The 19,832-nt window shown below is 35.4% G+C and overlaps 1 protein-coding gene across 21 annotated transcripts in view; it reads left to right on the plus strand.

Annotated features, from left to right (window-relative positions):
* Window positions 1-14,183, plus strand: part of Bre1 (E3 ubiquitin-protein ligase Bre1) — a 74,427-nt gene extending 60,244 nt beyond the window's left edge. For 17 of the 21 annotated variants that reach the window (XM_076489425.1, XM_076489428.1, XM_076489430.1 and 14 more), the window contains 2 exons: window positions 4,963-5,064; window positions 6,770-8,015. In XM_076489425.1, coding sequence (XP_076345540.1) covers window positions 4,963-5,064; window positions 6,770-6,946 — 279 coding nt within the window. In that variant the 3' untranslated portion in view covers window positions 6,947-8,015. Of the gene's footprint in view, window positions 1-4,962; window positions 5,065-6,769; window positions 8,016-9,804; window positions 9,936-13,984 lie in introns of those variants that run through there. The other 4 variants (XM_076489434.1, XM_076489432.1, XM_076489433.1 and 1 more) reach the window with 2 other exon arrangements.
* Window positions 14,184-19,832: the final 5,649 nt, after the last annotated feature.

The raw sequence follows: 19,832 nt of genomic DNA on the forward strand, positions 1-19,832 counted from the left end.
ATCTTGTTCTGGGAAAAAATTTCCTTTTATACTGTAACATCATAATTCAAATATAATATAATAAAGCAAGATTTTTTTGTATCAGCATATCAGCAAGCTATGCTTTATCATTTGCCCCTCTCTAGTACAGTAGTAAGTCTATGGATTTATAATGCTAAAATCGGGTTTGATTTCCTCGGTGAGCTCAGTAGATAGCCCAATGTGACTTTGCTATACGAAAACACACACACTTTATCATTTTGTCCTAATCTATGTACAAGTCTTTTCTGAACCAGTGAGAAGAACAGAAAAAGAGCTTTTAGTTTAAATCATTATCCTATTAATTTGTGAAGTTGCAATATAGACCATTATATCACACCATGATAACCAAAATTAAAGAACAGCATTTGGCTAAAACACAATCAAACTACACTTGTATTCAAGTAACAAGCTTGAATTCATGCCATTTTGTAGTAACGTAGTACAGTTTTCTTGCAGGGCTTTCTTGTGCCTTATTATGCTTAGAGAAAATTTAGAAAATCCATTAGCACTAACCCCAGGTGTGGATTCCTCTACATGGTGAGGGGACCTCCCAGGGAAGGTTCTGTTCTTTCTGGTTACCTCCTCTGAGATCTAAACATCCACCCACGTGTTTGCCGTGCGTGGTGACCCGTGAAGGGGAGGAGAGGATCCTGGTGGTTGAGGGGTCTGACCCTAACACACCACTTTGGCCTTGAATTCCTGTAGATGGGTGGCCCCCTTGGGCTAATCGGCTGGTCCACTTGGGCTAAAGTCAACCAAGTACCAGTGTTGGAAGTTCTCAACAGGTGTTGAGGATATTGTGTTTGATGCTGGTGTTTGGGTACAGTGCTCACGAAACCCTGGCGTTGCTGCAATGTCCTTGCATGTCATTGTAGTGCATCCCCTCATAAGGCTCCATGGTGGGTGGGGTCAGTGGGTACCAAAATTTTCCTTTTTTCTCATGGATCCTCCTATGAAAAATTTTAATAAAATAGTGAAAAAACAGTCAATAGGTAAACGACCATGTCTTGAAAACTCTGAGCAGCAATCTTCAACATCTGTAATACATGTACCTCATTTTCTTATATTACATTCTCTTTCAGAAAAACCTTTAGGGCAAATGTCCCCCTTTTTATTCAGAAGGGACTAGAGGGTCATGCTGGCTCTCCTAAGTCAATAAAGAAGCTTCGATCTGGAGACATGTTATTTGAAACATCCACAACCCAACACAGTGAACTCGTCTTGAATTCAAAGACAATTGGGGATGTACCTATTGAGGTTACCCATCATGCTACCTTGAATTCATTAAGAGGAATTATTGTTCAAAGGGATTTGAAGAACGTCCCTAAGTTGGAGATTCTCGCTGGTTTCTCCATGCGAGTTTCTGCAGTGAGGCGCATCTCCACTCGCAAAGATGGAGTTACACTGCTGACAGATATCCTCGTTTTGACATTTACATCACCATGTGCACCTGCCACCATAAAGGCAGGTTATCTAAATTGCAGAGTACAGCCGTACATTCCAAACCCTCTCCAATATTTCCAATGTCAGAGGTTCGGCCACTCAAATGTTGTGGTTCCCTGACGTGTTCGTTGTGGTGGCAAGGCCCACGATGCTTATGAGTGTGACACGGACCCACGTTGTGTCAACTGCAATGGTTGTCACCCTTCCTACCTTTGTTCTTGCCCATAATGGTAGGAGGAAAAACAGGTGCAGCGTTTGAAAACGAACCATAACATTAGTTATCCTGAGGCTCGGAAGTTGCTGTTCGCCACTCCATCTCGGACATATGCTGCTGCACTTCGTTCCACAACTACAGTGGGAGTGCAGACAGATCTCTCTGTGCCTTCAAGAGAGTCATTTTCAAAACATATTAAAAGCCTTTTGCCCTCCATGGTTTAAAAGTTTGATGAATCAACTTCTACGCCCATACATTCCAACAAACCACAAGATCCACATCCTTTGGTTTCAAATACAGGCATTTCTTAAGATACATCTTTTTCTCCCACCCCAAGATGCAAAACAATCATTCGTTCATGTCCTCAGTCATTGGAATCCCCTTTCCAACAACAAAGACCTGCCCAATCGACCCAGGGCAGGATCCATGGAGGTTGATAGACCTCCTCCGAATAAGGACAGTAAGGAAAAAAGACATGGTAGTAAACAGAAGGGTTCTCCAGCCACTTTGCCTACCTGTCATTAAAAATGGCCACCTTGGTACAATGGAACTGTCGAGGTTTACATTCTAATCTGGATGGCATCAAAACACTAATTCCTTCCAACCATCCTGTATGTCTTTCCTTACAAGCAACATTTCTGAAACCTGCCAATGCAGTCACCTTTCGACAGTTTTCTCTGTCCAGCAATGACAGGCTGTGTGATGGATGAGTACATGGAGGGGTGGCACTGTTGGCTGATCAGCATGTGCCTACCCTGTGTTTGCCACTTGACACACCCTTGTAGGCTGTAGCCATCCGTGTTTCCTTGGGTCATACCATCACTGTTTGTTCTTTCTACCTGTCACCTGGATAGACCTATGATGAATCAGACTTTCATTCTCTCATTGAACAGTTGCCGTCTCCCTTTCTCATCCTGGGGGACTTTAATAGACATCATCCTCTCTGGGGAAGTGCTGTTATTGATAGGATGGGTCACTCTGTAGAGCGTATGTTCTCTGATCACAATCTTTGTCTTTTCAATACTGGTTCTTCTACTTTTTTTCACACACCTAGTCAGTTCTTTACCACTATTGATCTCTCAGTTTGCTTCTCTTCATTATTCTCCCATTTTTCATGGACGGTTGACAATAATCCACTAGGCAGTGATAATTTTCCTATATTTTTGAGAGAGACTGTCCGTGGTCGATGCTGCCCTACCTGCGTGCCCTGGTGGAAGCTGGATCAGGCAGACTGGTCCACTTTCACTGGTCTCACACAATTTGATCCTGCCATCGTGAGTCAGCCATCAACAGACGACTGTGTGGCAGTGGTAACTGACTGTGTTATACAAGCAGCTGCTCTGTGTATTCCTGAATCCTTGACACGTTTTCCACGATATCCTCGTCCCTGGTGGAATTCTGCTTGCCACTTAGCACGGAAGGCTCAAAAACGGGCCTGGGATACTTTTCGTAGATATCCCACACTTTCAAATCGCCAGTTCCAAGATCATTTGGGACAGAATTCGAAAGGTTCATGGGCACTACAATTCTGTTTCTCTCTGATGGCCAAGAGGTAGCTGATGTATGGAGTATCGCCGATACTCTAGGTGAAAGCTTTTGCTAGGTATCTAGCACTTCTGCTTGTTCCTCCACTTTCTTGGCCATCAAGACTCAGGCAGAGCGTTTACCTCTTTCCTTTCAAACTGACTGTCTCTTTGACTATAATTGTCCCTTTACACTGGTGGAACTGAAAATGGCCTTTCATCGGTCTGGCAGTGCATCTGTTGGACCTGATGATATACACTATGACATGCTGTGCTATCTCTCTCCTGCTTCTCTTGATATTCCTCTAATTGTTTTTAACTGGATCTGGCAGGAAAATGTTTTCTAATGCCTGGCACCTGGCTATTGTCTGACCTTTCTGTAAGCCTGGGAAAGATCCCAAGATTCCTTCAAACTACCGTCCAATTTGATGAGCTGTCTCTGTAAGACCTTCGAGAGGATGGTTAATGCTCGTCTTGTTTGGTTCCTCAAATCAAACAATCTCCTCTCATCCACCCAGTGTAGGTTCTAATGACAGCGCTCCACCACAGACCACCTAATTTGACGTGAAACATCAATCGGAGAAGCCTTTCTCAAATGCCAACATCTTGTATCAATATTCTGTGACATTGAGAAGGCTTATGACACAACATGGAGGTATGGTGTTTTGCGAGACCTCCATACATATGGGTTACATTGTCATTTACCGATGTTTGTTAAAAAATTTTTAATGGGCAAGAGATCTTTTCTACAGGAACTTGGGGTCCCTCAAGGCTGTGTTTTGAGTGTCACACTTTTCAGTATAAATGCCATCACTGAACAACTCCCTCTCACTGTTGCAAACGAACTCTATGTTGACAACTTTCACATCTCGTTTCAGTCGTTGAACAAGAGATATATTGAGCGGCAAATACAAACTGCTCTCAATCGTGCACTGAAGTGGACCAAAGCAAATGGCTTTAATTTCTCTCTCTCTAAAACCGTTTGCATGCACTTTTGCTGCCAACGGGGTATTCACCCTGATCCTGAACTGCATATCGGTGAAGTTTTGCTGCAAGTGGTCCCTGAGATTAAGTTCTTGGGGCTTATCTTTCACTGTAAGCTGACCTTTATACCACACTTAAAGCAGCTACGGGTCGAATGCACAAGAGCACTAAACATCCTCCGTGTTCTCTCTACCACCAGTTGGGGAGCGGATCGATGTTCTATGTTAAAGATATATTGTGCTGTTATTTGTACGTTTAGTGTCAGGTATATGTCTGAATGCCTGGTTGATGTTCTGTGTAGTTTTGGTAGCTTTTTGTCCAAGTTTGATGTTCATAGAGGAAAATCAGATGAAAGTCCTTTTTGTTCATGCTGCCTTGGGGGCTGCAAAACTTACTCTGAGTAGATTGAAACAGCAGACAATTAAGACACCTTTTAAGCAACAAACTTTGGATTAAACCAGTTACTTAGTTATTAGCTTTGTAATGTCATTGTGAGAATTCAAACATTTATTTCTGTACAATCTAATAGCATGTAGTTCTGAAACAAACTTTTCAAGAGAACCAGTAGTGAGCTACCGGTATTCTTCAGCCATTGTATTAGGATAATACTTACTGATGAGATTTAATATTAGAACTTGCATAGCTGCTGTAAGCTTGCAAGTAAAGGTAGTTGTAAGTGAAAAACATTTAAGTGTACTAATGTGTGTAATGAACAAAACTTTATTTAGGCTTGTGTCAAGTGATTAGTTTCTATTTATACATTTTTGTTATAAATAGGAAGAAATTATTAGTCTAAGAAGGAAGGTTGAAAGAGCTAAAAAGTTTGAGCTGGCTACAACAGCTGATGAAGTTTTAATGGAAGAAATTAGGGAGTATAAAGTAAGATTTTTTTTTCTTTTCCTTTTAAAATTCTTTATACTCTAGAAATAATTTTCACTTATTTACACAATTTGGTAGATTTGAGTGTGATTGTCTTTGGAGTTATGTTGTTTATATTTTCAATGAAATTAAAAATTACTTCATTGAACATCTTGTTGTCATTTCATTTTGTACAACTTGTATCTTCCAGCTTCAATCTAGCACTTAAAAGCTTATACCAAAGGATGAGTTATGGGTTATGTGATAATACATTATAAACATTGTATAATATTTTTAAAGTTGTTTGTATTATAGTTTAGTTATCATTAATTTTATGTATTAGATATCTAAAAGCACCAGTCATCTTGTAGTTTAAAGCAAACTGAAAAGTTCAATGGAATGATATATAATTAATTATATCAAGATTCGTTTCATTTAGTATTACAGGCCAAGTGTCTGTAGCTGTAATAATACACTAAAATGTAGGATGAATTGTGTCTTCTGTTTGTTATAAGAATGTGCTAGAGACCAAATCACATTTACCGTGTCCAAAAGGCTATTAATGATATCAGATGCAGCATGACTTGTATTACATATTGGTATGTATGTATGTGCATTTTTTTATTGGGCAGAACACATTTTCTGTGCCAGTACATTGGTTGTATTGTCACATACATTGTGACTTGTTGCTTATCAGATGCTAATTGTCAGAACTACATTTTCTATGCTACTACACTGATTATAATGCCAGACATATCAAGACTTTTTGCTAATCAAAGTTGTTGTTGGCCATACCACATTTTCTGTATTAATACACAGTTTGTGTTTGTATAATGCTTAAACGTTTAAATACATATTGACTTGTGTTACTTTATTGGTATGTGTTAAAAACCAGATTACACTTGCTATACTACCATACTACTTGTAGGATCAGCTAAACTTTGATTTCTTACTTAATAGCATATGTTAATAGCCAAATTACAGTTGCTATGCTAATTTACTGCTTTTAAGGTCAAATAAACCTTGACTTGTGTTACTTAGCAATATATGTTAAAAAACAGACTACGATTGTTATTTTAGTTTCTCACTCATGATGTTAAATTGATTTTGAATTGTGTTACAAATTAACATATGTTAGAAGACAGATTACAGTTGTTTTATCAGTTTGTTATTTGTAAGGGTAGAAAGATATTGACTTGTGTTACTTAGCGACACATTTTATAAACCAGAAACATTTGTTATACTGTATTTAGGTTTCATTGTCTGTTAATAATAGAAAATATTTTCGGTTATTTTTGTATTATATATTTATGAACTCTTCATCAGGTGAGGAACATGTTTACATGGGATTCACAACCATTGCTGGTAACCTTAATGTTTAGTGTTTGACATACAGTTCTCAGATTAATTAATTAACATTGACAAGTAACTTCTAGGCCACTTTACTCTATAATTTTAAATAGAACTTGAATTTCTATGAAATTATATTTATTTTTAATTAAATCTTTTCTTTGAAGAAAATATTAAAAGCAGTCACTTCAATAGAAAAATAAATTTGTACTTCTAATTTAAATATTTATTTTAAATCAGATTTGTATTAATATATTTTCACAAACTAAATTATTGAAATTAAGAAGATATATGAGGTAAGATATTAATTAGGATAAAAGCTACAGTAAGTTTTGTGAAATTAAAGGAGATTAAGAAAATGCAATATTTTTTCCAGGAAAATCTGACATGTCCTTCATGTAAAGTTAAGAAAAAGGATGCTGTCTTAAGTAAGTGTTTCCATGTATTCTGTTTTGATTGTCTGAAGACACGGTATGAAACCAGACAGCGGAAGTGTCCCAAGTGTAATGGAGCGTTTGGTGCAAATGATTTTCATCGGCTTTATTTGACGTGAAAGAAAGAATCCACATTTTTTTTGTTCATGGCTCTAGTGCTTCTTAACTGATGTTTAGTATTAATTCATTATCACCATGTTTTAGGAGATACCTGTTTATGCTGAAACCAGCAAGCCCTGATATTATGAATACACATAAACCAGAATGAATATATGATCAGAGTGATTTGTGTATTTGGTCAAATGTTTACAAACTAAAACCTCCAGAGAATCATAAGACATTAACTTGCATTGTACCCCCATTTTTGTGGCATGTAATATTAAATGCCAACATTGCTGGAATCAAGACATCAATTTTTAAAAATTAGAAATCTACTTTTTGTCATCTTTTTTTTAACTAGTATTGGGTTGAGTTAAAGTAAGATCTTGGAGAAAATGTGGTTTTCAGTAGCTGTTTTCCTAATTTAAAACTTAACTGGAAAGAAGGGTTAGTGTGGCAAACATTTATATTACTGAGGAACAAGCACTGTTTCTTCTAACTTATTTGGAACACATCATGAGCTATTGACTTTTATTTTCAATGTATAGATATAATTACATGTTGTCTGTGTTTTTCTTTTGATTTGACTAAAATTTAGTAAAAGTTTAGATTTTTTATTGTGCTCACAGGTATGAATAAGAGAAAGGAAACAAAATGTGTTTTTCGGTAATTGTGTTGTCAATTTGAGTTTTTTCAAACTTTGTTCTTTCAACTGGAAATACAATATATTTACAAGAAATCTGTTGTCAAATTGTATTCTGTTCAAACTTGGTCATTTCCTCATGGCCGGGTAAGCAAAAAAGAAACAAAATGTGCTTGTGAAGAATCCGTTCTCACTTCATATCCTGTTCAGACTTGTTTGTATTCACACATCCAGGTAAGTGACAAAAAGGAAACAGAATGTGCTTACGAGGAATATGTTGTAAACTTGTATCTTTTCAGACTTGGTCATTTCCACATGTCCAGGAAAGAAAAAAAGGAAACAAAATGTGCTCACAAGGAATCTGTTGTCACCTGTGTTCTGTTCAGACTTGATCATTTTTACATGTCTGAGCAACAAAAAATGAAATAAAATATGCTTACAAGGGACCTGTTGTAAATTTGTATTCAGTTGAGACTCATTAATTTCCAGTTGTCCAGATAAGAAAAAAGGAAACAGAATATACTAACAAGGAATTTATTGTAAAGCTATATTCTGTTTGTACTGCAACATTTGACTTGTCCAAGCACAAAAGAAAGAAACTATGTGCTTGCATGAAATCTGTTGTCAACTCCTATTTTATTAGTATGTTTGTTCAAAATTAAAAAGAAAATATCTAGGCATCAACAAGTAGACATTCTATAAATTTGTTGGTTCATGCAGTTTTGGAAAATAACTTATTCCAAATATGTTTTATATTTAATAAGCTTTGTTTTTTCCCATAATAAGTATTGACCAGTGAAGCCAGGTGGTATTTACTTGTTGCAGTGGCAGTTTTGAGTAACGTCTTTAAGTTAGCTTTATGTGGGATATATTTTAATCAGTAAAATTACTGTAATGAAACACATTGTGTTTCCTTGAAAGCTGTTAGTATTTTTTTTATAATAACAATGTCTGTATATACAGAATCTCTTCAAAAATATCAGTTATATTATCTTTATTTCACCACAAAAATTAATTTCTTTTGGTTTACAACACTGAAACATATATCTTGATAAGAAACACCATTATAGAAATGAAGATACAGATAAATGTATTGCAGTAGTTAATCAACTATATTCCAACTTGTGCTTGTGACACTCAAAAAAGGACATTTAAAGAAAAGTTTAACCCTTTCGGCACTGAATAACAACTTTTAATGTTTGGCATGGCACTGAATATATATATGTTTGATACTTCAACTAATTACGGTATCAGTACTAAAAGCATGATATCTTGGCAATAACTCAACAAAAGTCCCTGAAATATTCAGTGATTGTACCCAATACTATATATGTTAAATTCAATACATAAGAATAACGAGAATAAAGGAAGGTCGTCTGCCACGCTGAGCCTTCAAGTTAACTGAGGTCGCCAACTGTGTCGAAATGGTTAAATCAGTCTAAAATATAGTTTCAGTCGGCTTGTCTACTGAACTTAATACTTGAAAAGCTTAGAGGATACAAAAAAGTTGTAATTTTAAGAACATTAAAAAAAATACTCTGATGAATTACAAAAGCCTATATATACATATATACACATATTTTATTTTCATAACCAGAATATCAAATACTAAATAATGAGATGGAATGTGATTGTCTAACATGTTAATATTTAATACTTAAGTGTATATTTAGAACAATAAAAATAAACAGAAATCATTGCCCATCTTTGTAGAATAGTGTTCATTTAGCAGAAAAGAGCTTGTATTAGTCAATATTATTATGTTTTTACAAAATATCTGAACAAAATAATTAATGAAAGAAAAAAAAATTTTAATGAAAAATAAACATTTAAACCTTAAAATGCAGAAGTCTGTGAAGTTTTTCATGCATTTCAAAATAATACATAGGACATACTTAAGACAGTTTTTACCAACTTGAGTTGTAGAATGGAGCCAGTATTTAGCTCCAACCTTTATGGTAGTGTAATCCTGCATATAAACAACCCTGTTCAAGACTTAAATGCTTACAAGAACCTTATGATGTCAGATCAGAAATGTTGTTCTGTTAAAGCAGCTGTGTATTATGTAAACTTATGGTGATAAGCTGTTAGTCATAGCCATGGTTAGCAATCTGTACTGTTACCTAAGTCTGATTAGTGATTAACTAGTAGTAAGTTGTTTACATTACTCTTAGATATTATTTACTGTTAAGCTTATACTGTAAGCTTTGGCTTCTAATCTGTTACCATCTTCAGGAAAGTCCTGGGAAGAATAACTATATGTGGATGCAAGAGATGGGATAAGCAAAGATGAGAGTCCAGTTGAGTGGACAGCACATCTTCCCCTGAAGACTGCAGCAGATAAGCAGTCAAAATGTAGGAATAAGGTAATTTATCTTTTACCAATAATAACAATAAAAAGGAGTAATTGGAGAGACCATATATTAATTCCCTGTTCCTTCCTTTAGAGACTGCATGATAATGTAAAATTTCACTTTCAAAAACTTGGAAAATCCTTCTCAAATCCAGAATTATATATTGTCCAGGTCATATTTTGTTGTATGATGAGGAGTCTCCACTCTTTAATGTGCCTATGAAATTGATACAAATCCAATTACCTTTACAGAGTCATTAACCAAAAACAGTGAAAGTGCCACATCTCATTATTTTAAAATATGCTCCAAAATGATCCAGAATCTGGATTTGGATGTAGACAATATCTGAGGAGAACTGTCCTATACTGACTTCCCATCTTGTGTAAATGTTTTAGGTATATTGGTCTATTAATTTTTGAGATATGTGCAGAAACACAGACATGCAGCCCTGATTGCAATACCCTCAAAGGGTGAGGGTAATTAATAAATAGACTTAAATGATTGTGTAGGCTAATGGTTCCCAACCTTTTTCCAACTTTGAAGACCAGCTAGTTCTAGTCTCAAAACTTCTTAGACCACTTTGTAAAATATCATCTTTTTAAAGTACTTTTATATTGCATTGTACAATAATATATTTCAGTTGCTACACTTTTAAACACTTACCTTCAACTCCTTTGTGAGCTGTCATAGATTCGTTGACTCTTAGTTCATAATTATTGATGTAATGATAATGATCCATGTTTATTAGGGTGCGTCAGCGGATAAAGGATAGAAATTAAAATGTCCCAATTTTTTTGCTCAGTTGTGCCACTGCATGAGAAAAGAACATAGACAAAGTTTCATTTCAAGCGCCAAGTATTTAGGGGTCGCGCATCCCTCGCAAAGTTCACTATTTTACTTAAATTTACCCTACATTACATTGTTAATGGTAATTAAAGTATTTAAAGAAATTATTTAATATTTATTGATTATATAATTAGCAAAAACATAAAAACTTGAAAGAAAAATTTATTTCATTGAAGTTTTATCTTGCCTGCCCCCTTCGCATTATGTTCGCCGATGTTCTTCTGCCACCTGAATCATGTACTGAAATTGATCTTCGTTCATGGTAGCGGCCCTTTGCCGTAAACTGTTGAATTAAAGCTACTCCTCTTTCAGCTGCGTCATTTGTCACAAAAAGTTTCTTTACTCTGTCCTTTCCTTGTTTGTACTCTTCGGAGGCGCTCCACTCTTTCGGTGGTAATGATAAAAATGCGCTACTAATATCCAGATGGTAGAAAATTGTCTTCGTTGCCGAGGTAAAAAAATCTTGGAAGTTTTCTGGAAACAGCATTGCTTGCAGCATCAACTGTTAAACGTGGAGTTGGCCTAGGAGATCCTTTCACGGTATTCATATTTGAGACCATCTTGAGTTTGTCGCTATTCGTTACACCGTCATCAAAGAGCGCAAGCCCAACTGCAACCTCAGATAAATACCATAAATGCCGATTCATTGCCTTTGTACCAACTTCCTTAATCATATGATTTTCATGTAATGCAAGTTCCTTGAGTAGTGTAAGGTCCCTTCGAGCTGCCACTGAAGCATCCTTAGCTGTAAACCATGAGAGCAAGTAATGTTTAGTTATAAAAACACACAAATCGCCAAGTTTGCTGCAGAAATGTGCGTCAAATGAAACACGAGATGAAGCAGGCCGTGGTTGCAGTCTACCAAACTCCTCTTGCAACATCCAAATTTTTAGAAAATATATTGCTCGAGCCACCCATCGTGCACGATGTACAGCACCAGAAGTACGGAAAGAAACTGAAGAACGTCCGTGTGGAAGAGATCCAAGAAAAATGACAGCTAATTCCAAGAGCTCTTTATAATCGTCCCGTGGTTGATGAGATTGAAGGAGATTCTGACAAAATTGAATAATATCATCCTTCCAAGGCTGTATTCGGAGTGGCATTACTTCTACTGCTGTTATGTACTTAGTTTTATTAATTTTAGGCCAACAATCTCTAAAGTTTAAAAACAAAGTAATATCTGGACTTTGTGATGTCTCTATCACGAGAGTAGAGAATACAGCACTCAGAAGAATCTCCAAAATGTGATGTCTACAGGCGAGGTGCAAGAGCTCAAGTTCAAGTAACATTTCAATCCTCAGACAGACGCCAGATTTTGATCCTGTATTGGTCGCCGTGGTGTCAAAGCAAAGCGATTTAATTCCGTCTTTTACATTCCATTCTACTAAAACTGATCCGATCTCAGAAGCTACTGAATTTGCATTCCCACTATCAATCTTGGGCACTGAAAGAATCTTCTTATGTCCAATATGAGCTGCAAAAGGAAGTAAAATTTGCGCGGCTTTTCGGTCACTGATCTAGGTTCTGTCTAAAGCCGAAGCTAGCCTTTTACTAATGCCAACTTTTCGTTTGGTTCCGGAAGCACGTTGTTATTTTGTGCGCATTGCGCAACCCCTAAATATTAATGTATTGGATTGATTTTTACGCTAGCATATTTTTTCATTGAATGGAACCAAATTATAAGCGAGCCACAAAGGTGTCACAACCTTTTGTTTTTTGACGCACCCTAATGTTTATTGAATGTAACGAAAACACTTTTCAGGAAAACATAATTAAACAAAAACTTAGGTCACTTGTAATTTTACGTGGAAAGTAGTGTTTGTAAAGTGTAATTATTATAGAAATAGACAAATTTTGATGTTGTGTTTTCATGGTAATCAGTTTAAAAAACTACACCTAAGCTATAGCACTTGGGTATTTGGTAGTCTTTAAAAAAACACTTAAGTATGGTTAGTTATTAACACTTCTGACAAATGAATATGGGGAGCATAATTTGTGAATGCCTCTTTTAACTATTTCAGATGACAATAAATAATGTGTGTTTAATGAGTAGAAAAAGTAATGGGTAATTTTAATCATTTGTGTGTGTGTGTATTGTACTGGACCTTTATGTACCCAAATGTGGGTACAATTTTTACCAATGTTAATAATCACGTTTTTGAGCAATTTATAAATTCAAGTTCAATTCTTTCTATCTGAGTCAGTATTTTAAACAGTTATATGAGAAGTATCACAACTACCTTTTGTTTTGGTGCAGATATTCACCTGATTAATTATTTATGTACCTCACATTTGCAGTGTTTCACAGTTGCTTTGTTAACCAGGGTAACATCATTTTTACATTATAGACTCATTGTATATTAGAGTCCCAAGTCTTTGATCAGTTTGCTGATTGTGTTTGACACAGTAATGTACTGTCTCTGAGTCAACGTTCATGGCATAAGTCATCAAAAGATTATTCTGCCTTGAAGACTTGAATAATCAATCAGCATGACCTATTTTAGGAGTGATAATTTAGATAAGCAATTACCAGGAACTTTTTTTTTTCTTAGAGTTATGACTCGGGTAACCAATCATTATGAGCTTTTTATAAAGTGATTTATATACCGATCACCAGGACCTCTTTCTGAATAAGACTTGAATAACCAGTTTCCAGGAACTTTTTTTTTTTTTTTCCTGAAGTAATATTTTGACTTATAATCATCAGGAGCTCTTTCTGGAGTAATGATTGGATGTAACAGTGTCATAGTATACTCTTCATTAGTTAGTTGCTATTTTGTTATTGTGAAGTGTCAAATAAAGCACATAGGGTGCTTAAAACATGGAGGTAAGGTATACTGAATATGTGAATCAGTCCACAAGTGGCTACCCTTATTTTTGACCGTTTAGCAGCCAGAAAACTCTGAAGATAGAAAATACACTTCTTCGTTTGTTTCAGTTGATGTTATTGAATATTTATGAATGACATTTATAGCATCTTATTATTCTGAAACTACCTTGCTTTAATACCACTGAATTTTGTTTTCATGTAGCGCTTTTATTTTTTCATGTAACTTTAACCCTCTTTATTGATATGTTATGCGAAAAATGCTGTCGTATACTGTTGTTAAGCAAGGGCATGGGTAATTTCAATTGAAATCTGGCATATTTTTGTTATATTATGAATGTGCACAATGTTTAAATAACAGTAATACTTACAATTCTTATACATATAGTATCCAACAGAAGTTCTCAAGGAAGAGTCGTAAAGTAGTTGGACTGCCAGCAATTGTGAATTAAGTTTGTATAATGTTGAAGGAATCAAATACTTTATTGTATTTGTTTGGGTGAAATTGTTAAAAAAATAACTCGTTTCTTTTTATTATTAATGTAAAGATTCATATTGTGGTTAATTTAAAGAGATATGTAATACTATTGTCAAAATATTGAAGCATATAAAACTGTGTAGCCTCTTCATAATCCTCCTTTCTACAATTGAGTTAACATATGAATGTTTTAAGAAGGAAAGTTTCAATTTTTACATTGATCTTTTAAGTATGCATGAACAGTGGAGGTGTTACTACTACTCGACATTTAACAGCAAGTACGTTTCATTCCTTCTAGTAGTGCTGCTCCATCTGTTGCTAGTTACAAGAAAATACTTGAACTTTATAACTCAGAATTTTTTCTCTGGTTCTGTAAAACTAACAAAGCACTAGCTGTGTAACATATGATATATAAATAAGGAAACATAAGTCAAATTACATGCAGTGGAGAAACATATACATTTGCCATAATTCTAACCACATAGACAAGAATTCGCTTGTCACATACCTGGTACTAAATAAACCGGAATTCACTTGTTACATCACTGTTATTAGTTTTTATAAATAAAAATTGTGCCGGTACTCATATATTCAAGAAATTAAAGGATGAAACATATTATAGTTGTATAGAAACTTTCGAATTTTCATCATGTTCGTATCTGATACACTATCCCTCAGTTCCTTACTTTTAGTGTCTCGGGCCGAATGACATTTTCGGAACAACCAAAACATATGAACATTGCTATGTTTTTTCCCTTGTTGAATCATGCTACGCTTCTTCGAAATACTGCATTTCATTGTTTTTCCAAACAGCTAAAAGTGAACGAAATAGAAGATGCCAGTCATTTTTCTTTTCTTTTCGGTCAAAGCATGAAGGAGCCATCCAAAAGTTTAATTAGCAAATGTACCGAAACGGTAGTTCACATCAACGAATCTCTGGCAGGGATGATAATAAAATTCATCAACGAATACCTTCGTTCACACTCATTGGAGAAATGGAAATAATATTCTGTAGCGTGTTTCAAATGATGCAATATTTACAGAACGTTTTTTCGATCAAATAATGACGAAATCCACGAATCACATATTTCATTTTGCTACATTCTTACTGATAATTTTCTGACTTTCATTTCACCTAGTGTTGCATGAGCATCATCGTTTTCAGGACAATGTTTTTAATCAAACTCGCATGTATGCTGTGCTATATCGCTATCAAGCAAGCTATTCTCGATCGATTTTTTCCAAAGTTTGGTTAAAAAAAAAACATTTTCGGATTAATCGGAAGATCCTTGCGCAATCTTTGTTGTGAAGTGAAACTCCCCAGAAGTAAAGAGTTGCTGTGGAATTTTTATAATACGGGCATGGAATCATTCGTCTTCAAAATTTTGTGCAGGAGATTTTTTCTTTTCATCTGTTTTGCGCAAGTAAGTCTATATTGCGCTCTTTTAACTCCAAAGTGAACTCATAATATTTAAAGAGCGTCACATATCAATCCTAGATCCGGTAGAAATTCTGTGCTTACGATTTTTCGTAGAAAGCCCTTATTTTGTTTGTTTTGTTTTCAATTGTGCACAAAGCTGCAGGAAGGCTCTGTGCTGGCCTTCTCTAATTTAGCAGTGTAAGATTAGAAAGAAGGCAGCTAGTTATCACCACTTACCACCAACTCATGGGCTACTCTTTTGCCAACTGATAGTGGGATCAATCGTAAACATAATAACGCCAGTCTAAGAACTCGTATGGACATTGCTATGTTTTTTCCCTTGTTCAGTCATGGTTCTTCGAAATATTGCATTAACATTTTCATGGTTTCCCAAGCAGCTAAAATTGAACGAAATAGAAGATGCCACCTATCGAGTGCTTAAAATTCATCCAATTTTTAAAATTTGAATACCCAACAAGTTCGCGCACAATTTCCGTTCTATGCTCTTTTTAGGCGATGCGTGATACAAAACATAAAGTTTATCAATAAACACTTTAAATATGTTGGTTCCTAAGACTTCTATTACAGTGCCACCGACCAACCGTTCTTGTCTATGATTAGCATAGTGCTACACAATTACCGAAGGAAGTTTGTCTTTCATCAGTTTCTTAACTCCACTTTTACTCCCTAACATCATGGCTACACTATCACATGCCACACAAAGTAAATAACTTTTGAAGTAGTCTTTATTCATTCTGTAAGACTGAAAACAAATTAAATCTAAAAATAAATTTACTGGCAAGTTTCTTCAATTATCCGGAATACAGATTCGAACGTACACTATTGAGGTAGATTTTTTTTTTTTACTCGGAGAAATTGATACGTCAATTATTAATAAAATTCAACTTTTCTATTTAGTAACTATTATTTAGTTTGTTTTTACATTTGTCACTTATGTGATTCACGATGTAAATCTATTTCAAATTCAAAATTATGATTGGGTTTCTTTCACAACCTTATATGCTGCGTTAAATATTATTGCGATAATCACTTTTTCGCAATATAATGCTTTCAAACATTCATGGCCAGGTGGTTAGGGCGATCTACTCGTGATCTAAGGGTTGCAGGTTCGGATCTCTGTCGCATCAAACATACTCAACCTTTCAGTCGTCTGGGTGTTATAACGTTACAACAAGGTCAACAAGTGTGGTGTAGATTTATTGTGTTCACATTTACCGTATTAAATGCTATTTTTTCCCTTTTTTTTTTCGAAGCTCTACTCAAATAAGTGGTTGAATCCAACAACGAAAAATGCATATTTTTTCTTCATGTTCATTGGCCTTAAGATTTTAGCCAGCAGTGTATATATATATATATGCACGTGTATATTTTATTGGAAATAAAATTTGATTCTGATAATGTTTATTTATAAGATAGTATTTCGATACATTAGCAATGAAAAGACGAAGAATGGAAGTCAAAAAATTAAAAACACAAACGAGTATTTTTATTAAAAGTATAGACAACTGTGCACGAAAAAATTTGATGATTTTGTAATAAAACATTTAAGAGGCATAGCATCCAAGTAGTTTCAAATGCTATGTACGGACTGTATCTCAGGACGGCTGCTATGGGTATTAACAATTTTATCTTTGTTAACCGGAAGATGACCTAAGAAGTTCGAAACCTCGTTCTCTGCTTTATTTTGGTAAAAATGTTAATACCCATACCAACCCTTCTGAGATATATTTTTACTTTTAGTCCGTTTTTTGTCATCAAGATATACGAACTTCTATAACAGGTTAAGATATTGTCAATGTCACTATTTCGCATGTTTGCGTGGTGACGGTTAAGCATACCTTTAGCATTTGGTGTGTGTGTGTGTGTACTGGATGTGATGCGATACAAATATTTCAGGACGATGCACAAAGTTGTTATGTTTTTCAAAGATATATCAAATTGCAATCCATCTTCATACAGACCTTGTGATATTCTCATCACGTAAAGGAAAATAATTTCGTACAGATTTGACTTGCATTCTTTCTATCTGTCCAGCCATCTGCGTATTTTTTAGAAACACCTAGATGTATGACCAAATCTCTGAATTTCTTTTTATTATTCATATTTCGATTAATATTAAATATATTCAAAATAAATATTGTGTAATTAAGCACTGTCTATTTATGTTAGTTAAATTCATTTTAAAAGTTATTACAATTCATTATATAAATTACTCGGATGGCAAAAACAGCTTAACTTATTTTTCAACTTTGTAGCGTCACAGCAGAATGGCCTATTTTAGTTTATTTAGCATCAAAGCAGCTTCAAATATTTCGACTCATATGACATCAGAGCAGGTTGACATATTTCTATCGATGTGATTTAAGTGAAAACACTTTACACAGTCCTATTTACTGCTGCTTAATCTATTTTATGGATAAAATATTGTGTTCCAAGAACATCAAATGTCTTTTGTAGAGCTGTAGCTAGATATTGAAATTCAACCATTAAATCAATTCTGTTATCATTTTACTTATTGATTATTTTTGTTTACATCTTTCTGATCATTTGTTATTCCTACATAGAACACAATGACAGGGACTTCTATCAGATGAAAGAAGTGCCTTGCTAGTTGAATATTTGAAGATAAGGCAATCATTGCTGCACGTTCCTGGTAGTCTTGGAGCAACTTTTGGCTCTTCTACCAGTTCTATAACGCTTTTCGCGGCACCGTTTAAACCAGTTTTCCTACACTAAAGTAAGGTTTACCGTATCATTTACCAAATTACTAGGAATATCAAGACTGATAGTTGAGTTCTGCATTTGACTACTAACCAGCCTTATTTGTACAAGCATGTTCTACTAAACTAATAAAGGAATTAGAAAGGTGTATGATGCTAGTGCATCTGCTTATGATCAGCTTGAAAATAAGCTGCCCCATGTGTTGTAGTTTCCTTCAGTTTCATTTATGCCCTAATGTATCTCTTACTTGGTATTCTTTTGTTCTTCTTGTTCTTTTAAAATTTCAATTTTTACATTGCATCTAGTGTTGGTTTGCTTTTAGTTAAGCACAGCGCTACACAAATGGCTATCTGTGGTTTGCCCATCATGGGTATCGAAACTAGGTTTCTAGTGTTGTAAGCCTGTAGATATCACGCTGTACCACTTGGAAGCATCTAGAGTTGGAAAATAATATTTAGAATGAAATTAATATGGGATTTCAAACATCCCATTGACTTGTTGATGCCATAAAAGTAGCATGCATTTATGTATCGACGACCATTCAATACTTGGTCAAACAAAGCACCCAGACATCATAAACAACCAACAGACAACTTCCAACGCAAAACTACAAAAATACCGCCCAGTCCAGATCAAAGCAGAAGAAACACGAAGACAGATACAGATAACTCGACCGAGAAGACGTCAACTCCCTCTGTTAGCAACAGGCCAAGTTTCAGTAGTTCAAGAAAGAAAAAGGACAGATCATGCCAGACTTCAATCCCAGTTCCACAGAATTCAACAACCAGCCAGATTCAAACCATTACCAAGATAACCATCGACGCGACAGTTCAAACAGAAAAACAAACTACCTCCACGCAGAAAACTCAAATCAAAATCACAAGAAGAAACAAACCATCACAGACCAGCGAAGAACAGCCAGTTGTTCCACCACTTAGACCACGTTTTTCACTTGCACCAATGGGCTTCAAGTGTGAAAACAAGTTCATGACGAAGATACTACCTGATCTACAAGACCGCAGCTAACAGTTTCCATGTATACCACCATCACATTCCACCAGTTTTTCTTTTCATTTTTTTTTTCATTTTTACTTTCTATATTTTTTCCTTTTCTCTTCGTTTTGCTTTTTTCTTTTTATTCCTATTTTTCTTCCCAACTACTTCCGAGCACGGTCTGTGTAGATTTTTCGGCGCCCAGGCCGTGAAAGTGGGTTTTCTCGGGGTGCTCCCGTTTCCCCCACAGCAAAATCTCTGGCTTAGGACCTGTAGGTCTCAGCCACATACTCACTTGATCCTGAAAAGAGCCACAGTTTATCCAGTTATAGTTAATTTTAAATTAACTCGCCAGCCGCCAGAGTACTCCGTCCATGGCCAAGGTCTGGCTTACTTCACTTATGCTGCTCTCGTCCAGTTCTCCCGTCTTTCTTATTACTTACAAATACCCCATTCCACCTAAAAAATATCAAAACGAAAGTAAAGGAAAAAAACCCCGTGGAAATTTTAACAATTTCTCATGTGTGGGGACGCAGAGGAACTACAACGTTCCTGAACACCCCAGTTGGAGAGAGAAATCTTCTGATCTCTCTCTCTCTCTCT

The sequence above is a fragment of the Tachypleus tridentatus genome, chromosome 2 (genome assembly GCF_004210375.1).
Source record: "Tachypleus tridentatus isolate NWPU-2018 chromosome 2, ASM421037v1, whole genome shotgun sequence".
Classification (NCBI taxonomy): Eukaryota; Metazoa; Arthropoda; class Merostomata; order Xiphosura; family Limulidae; genus Tachypleus; species Tachypleus tridentatus.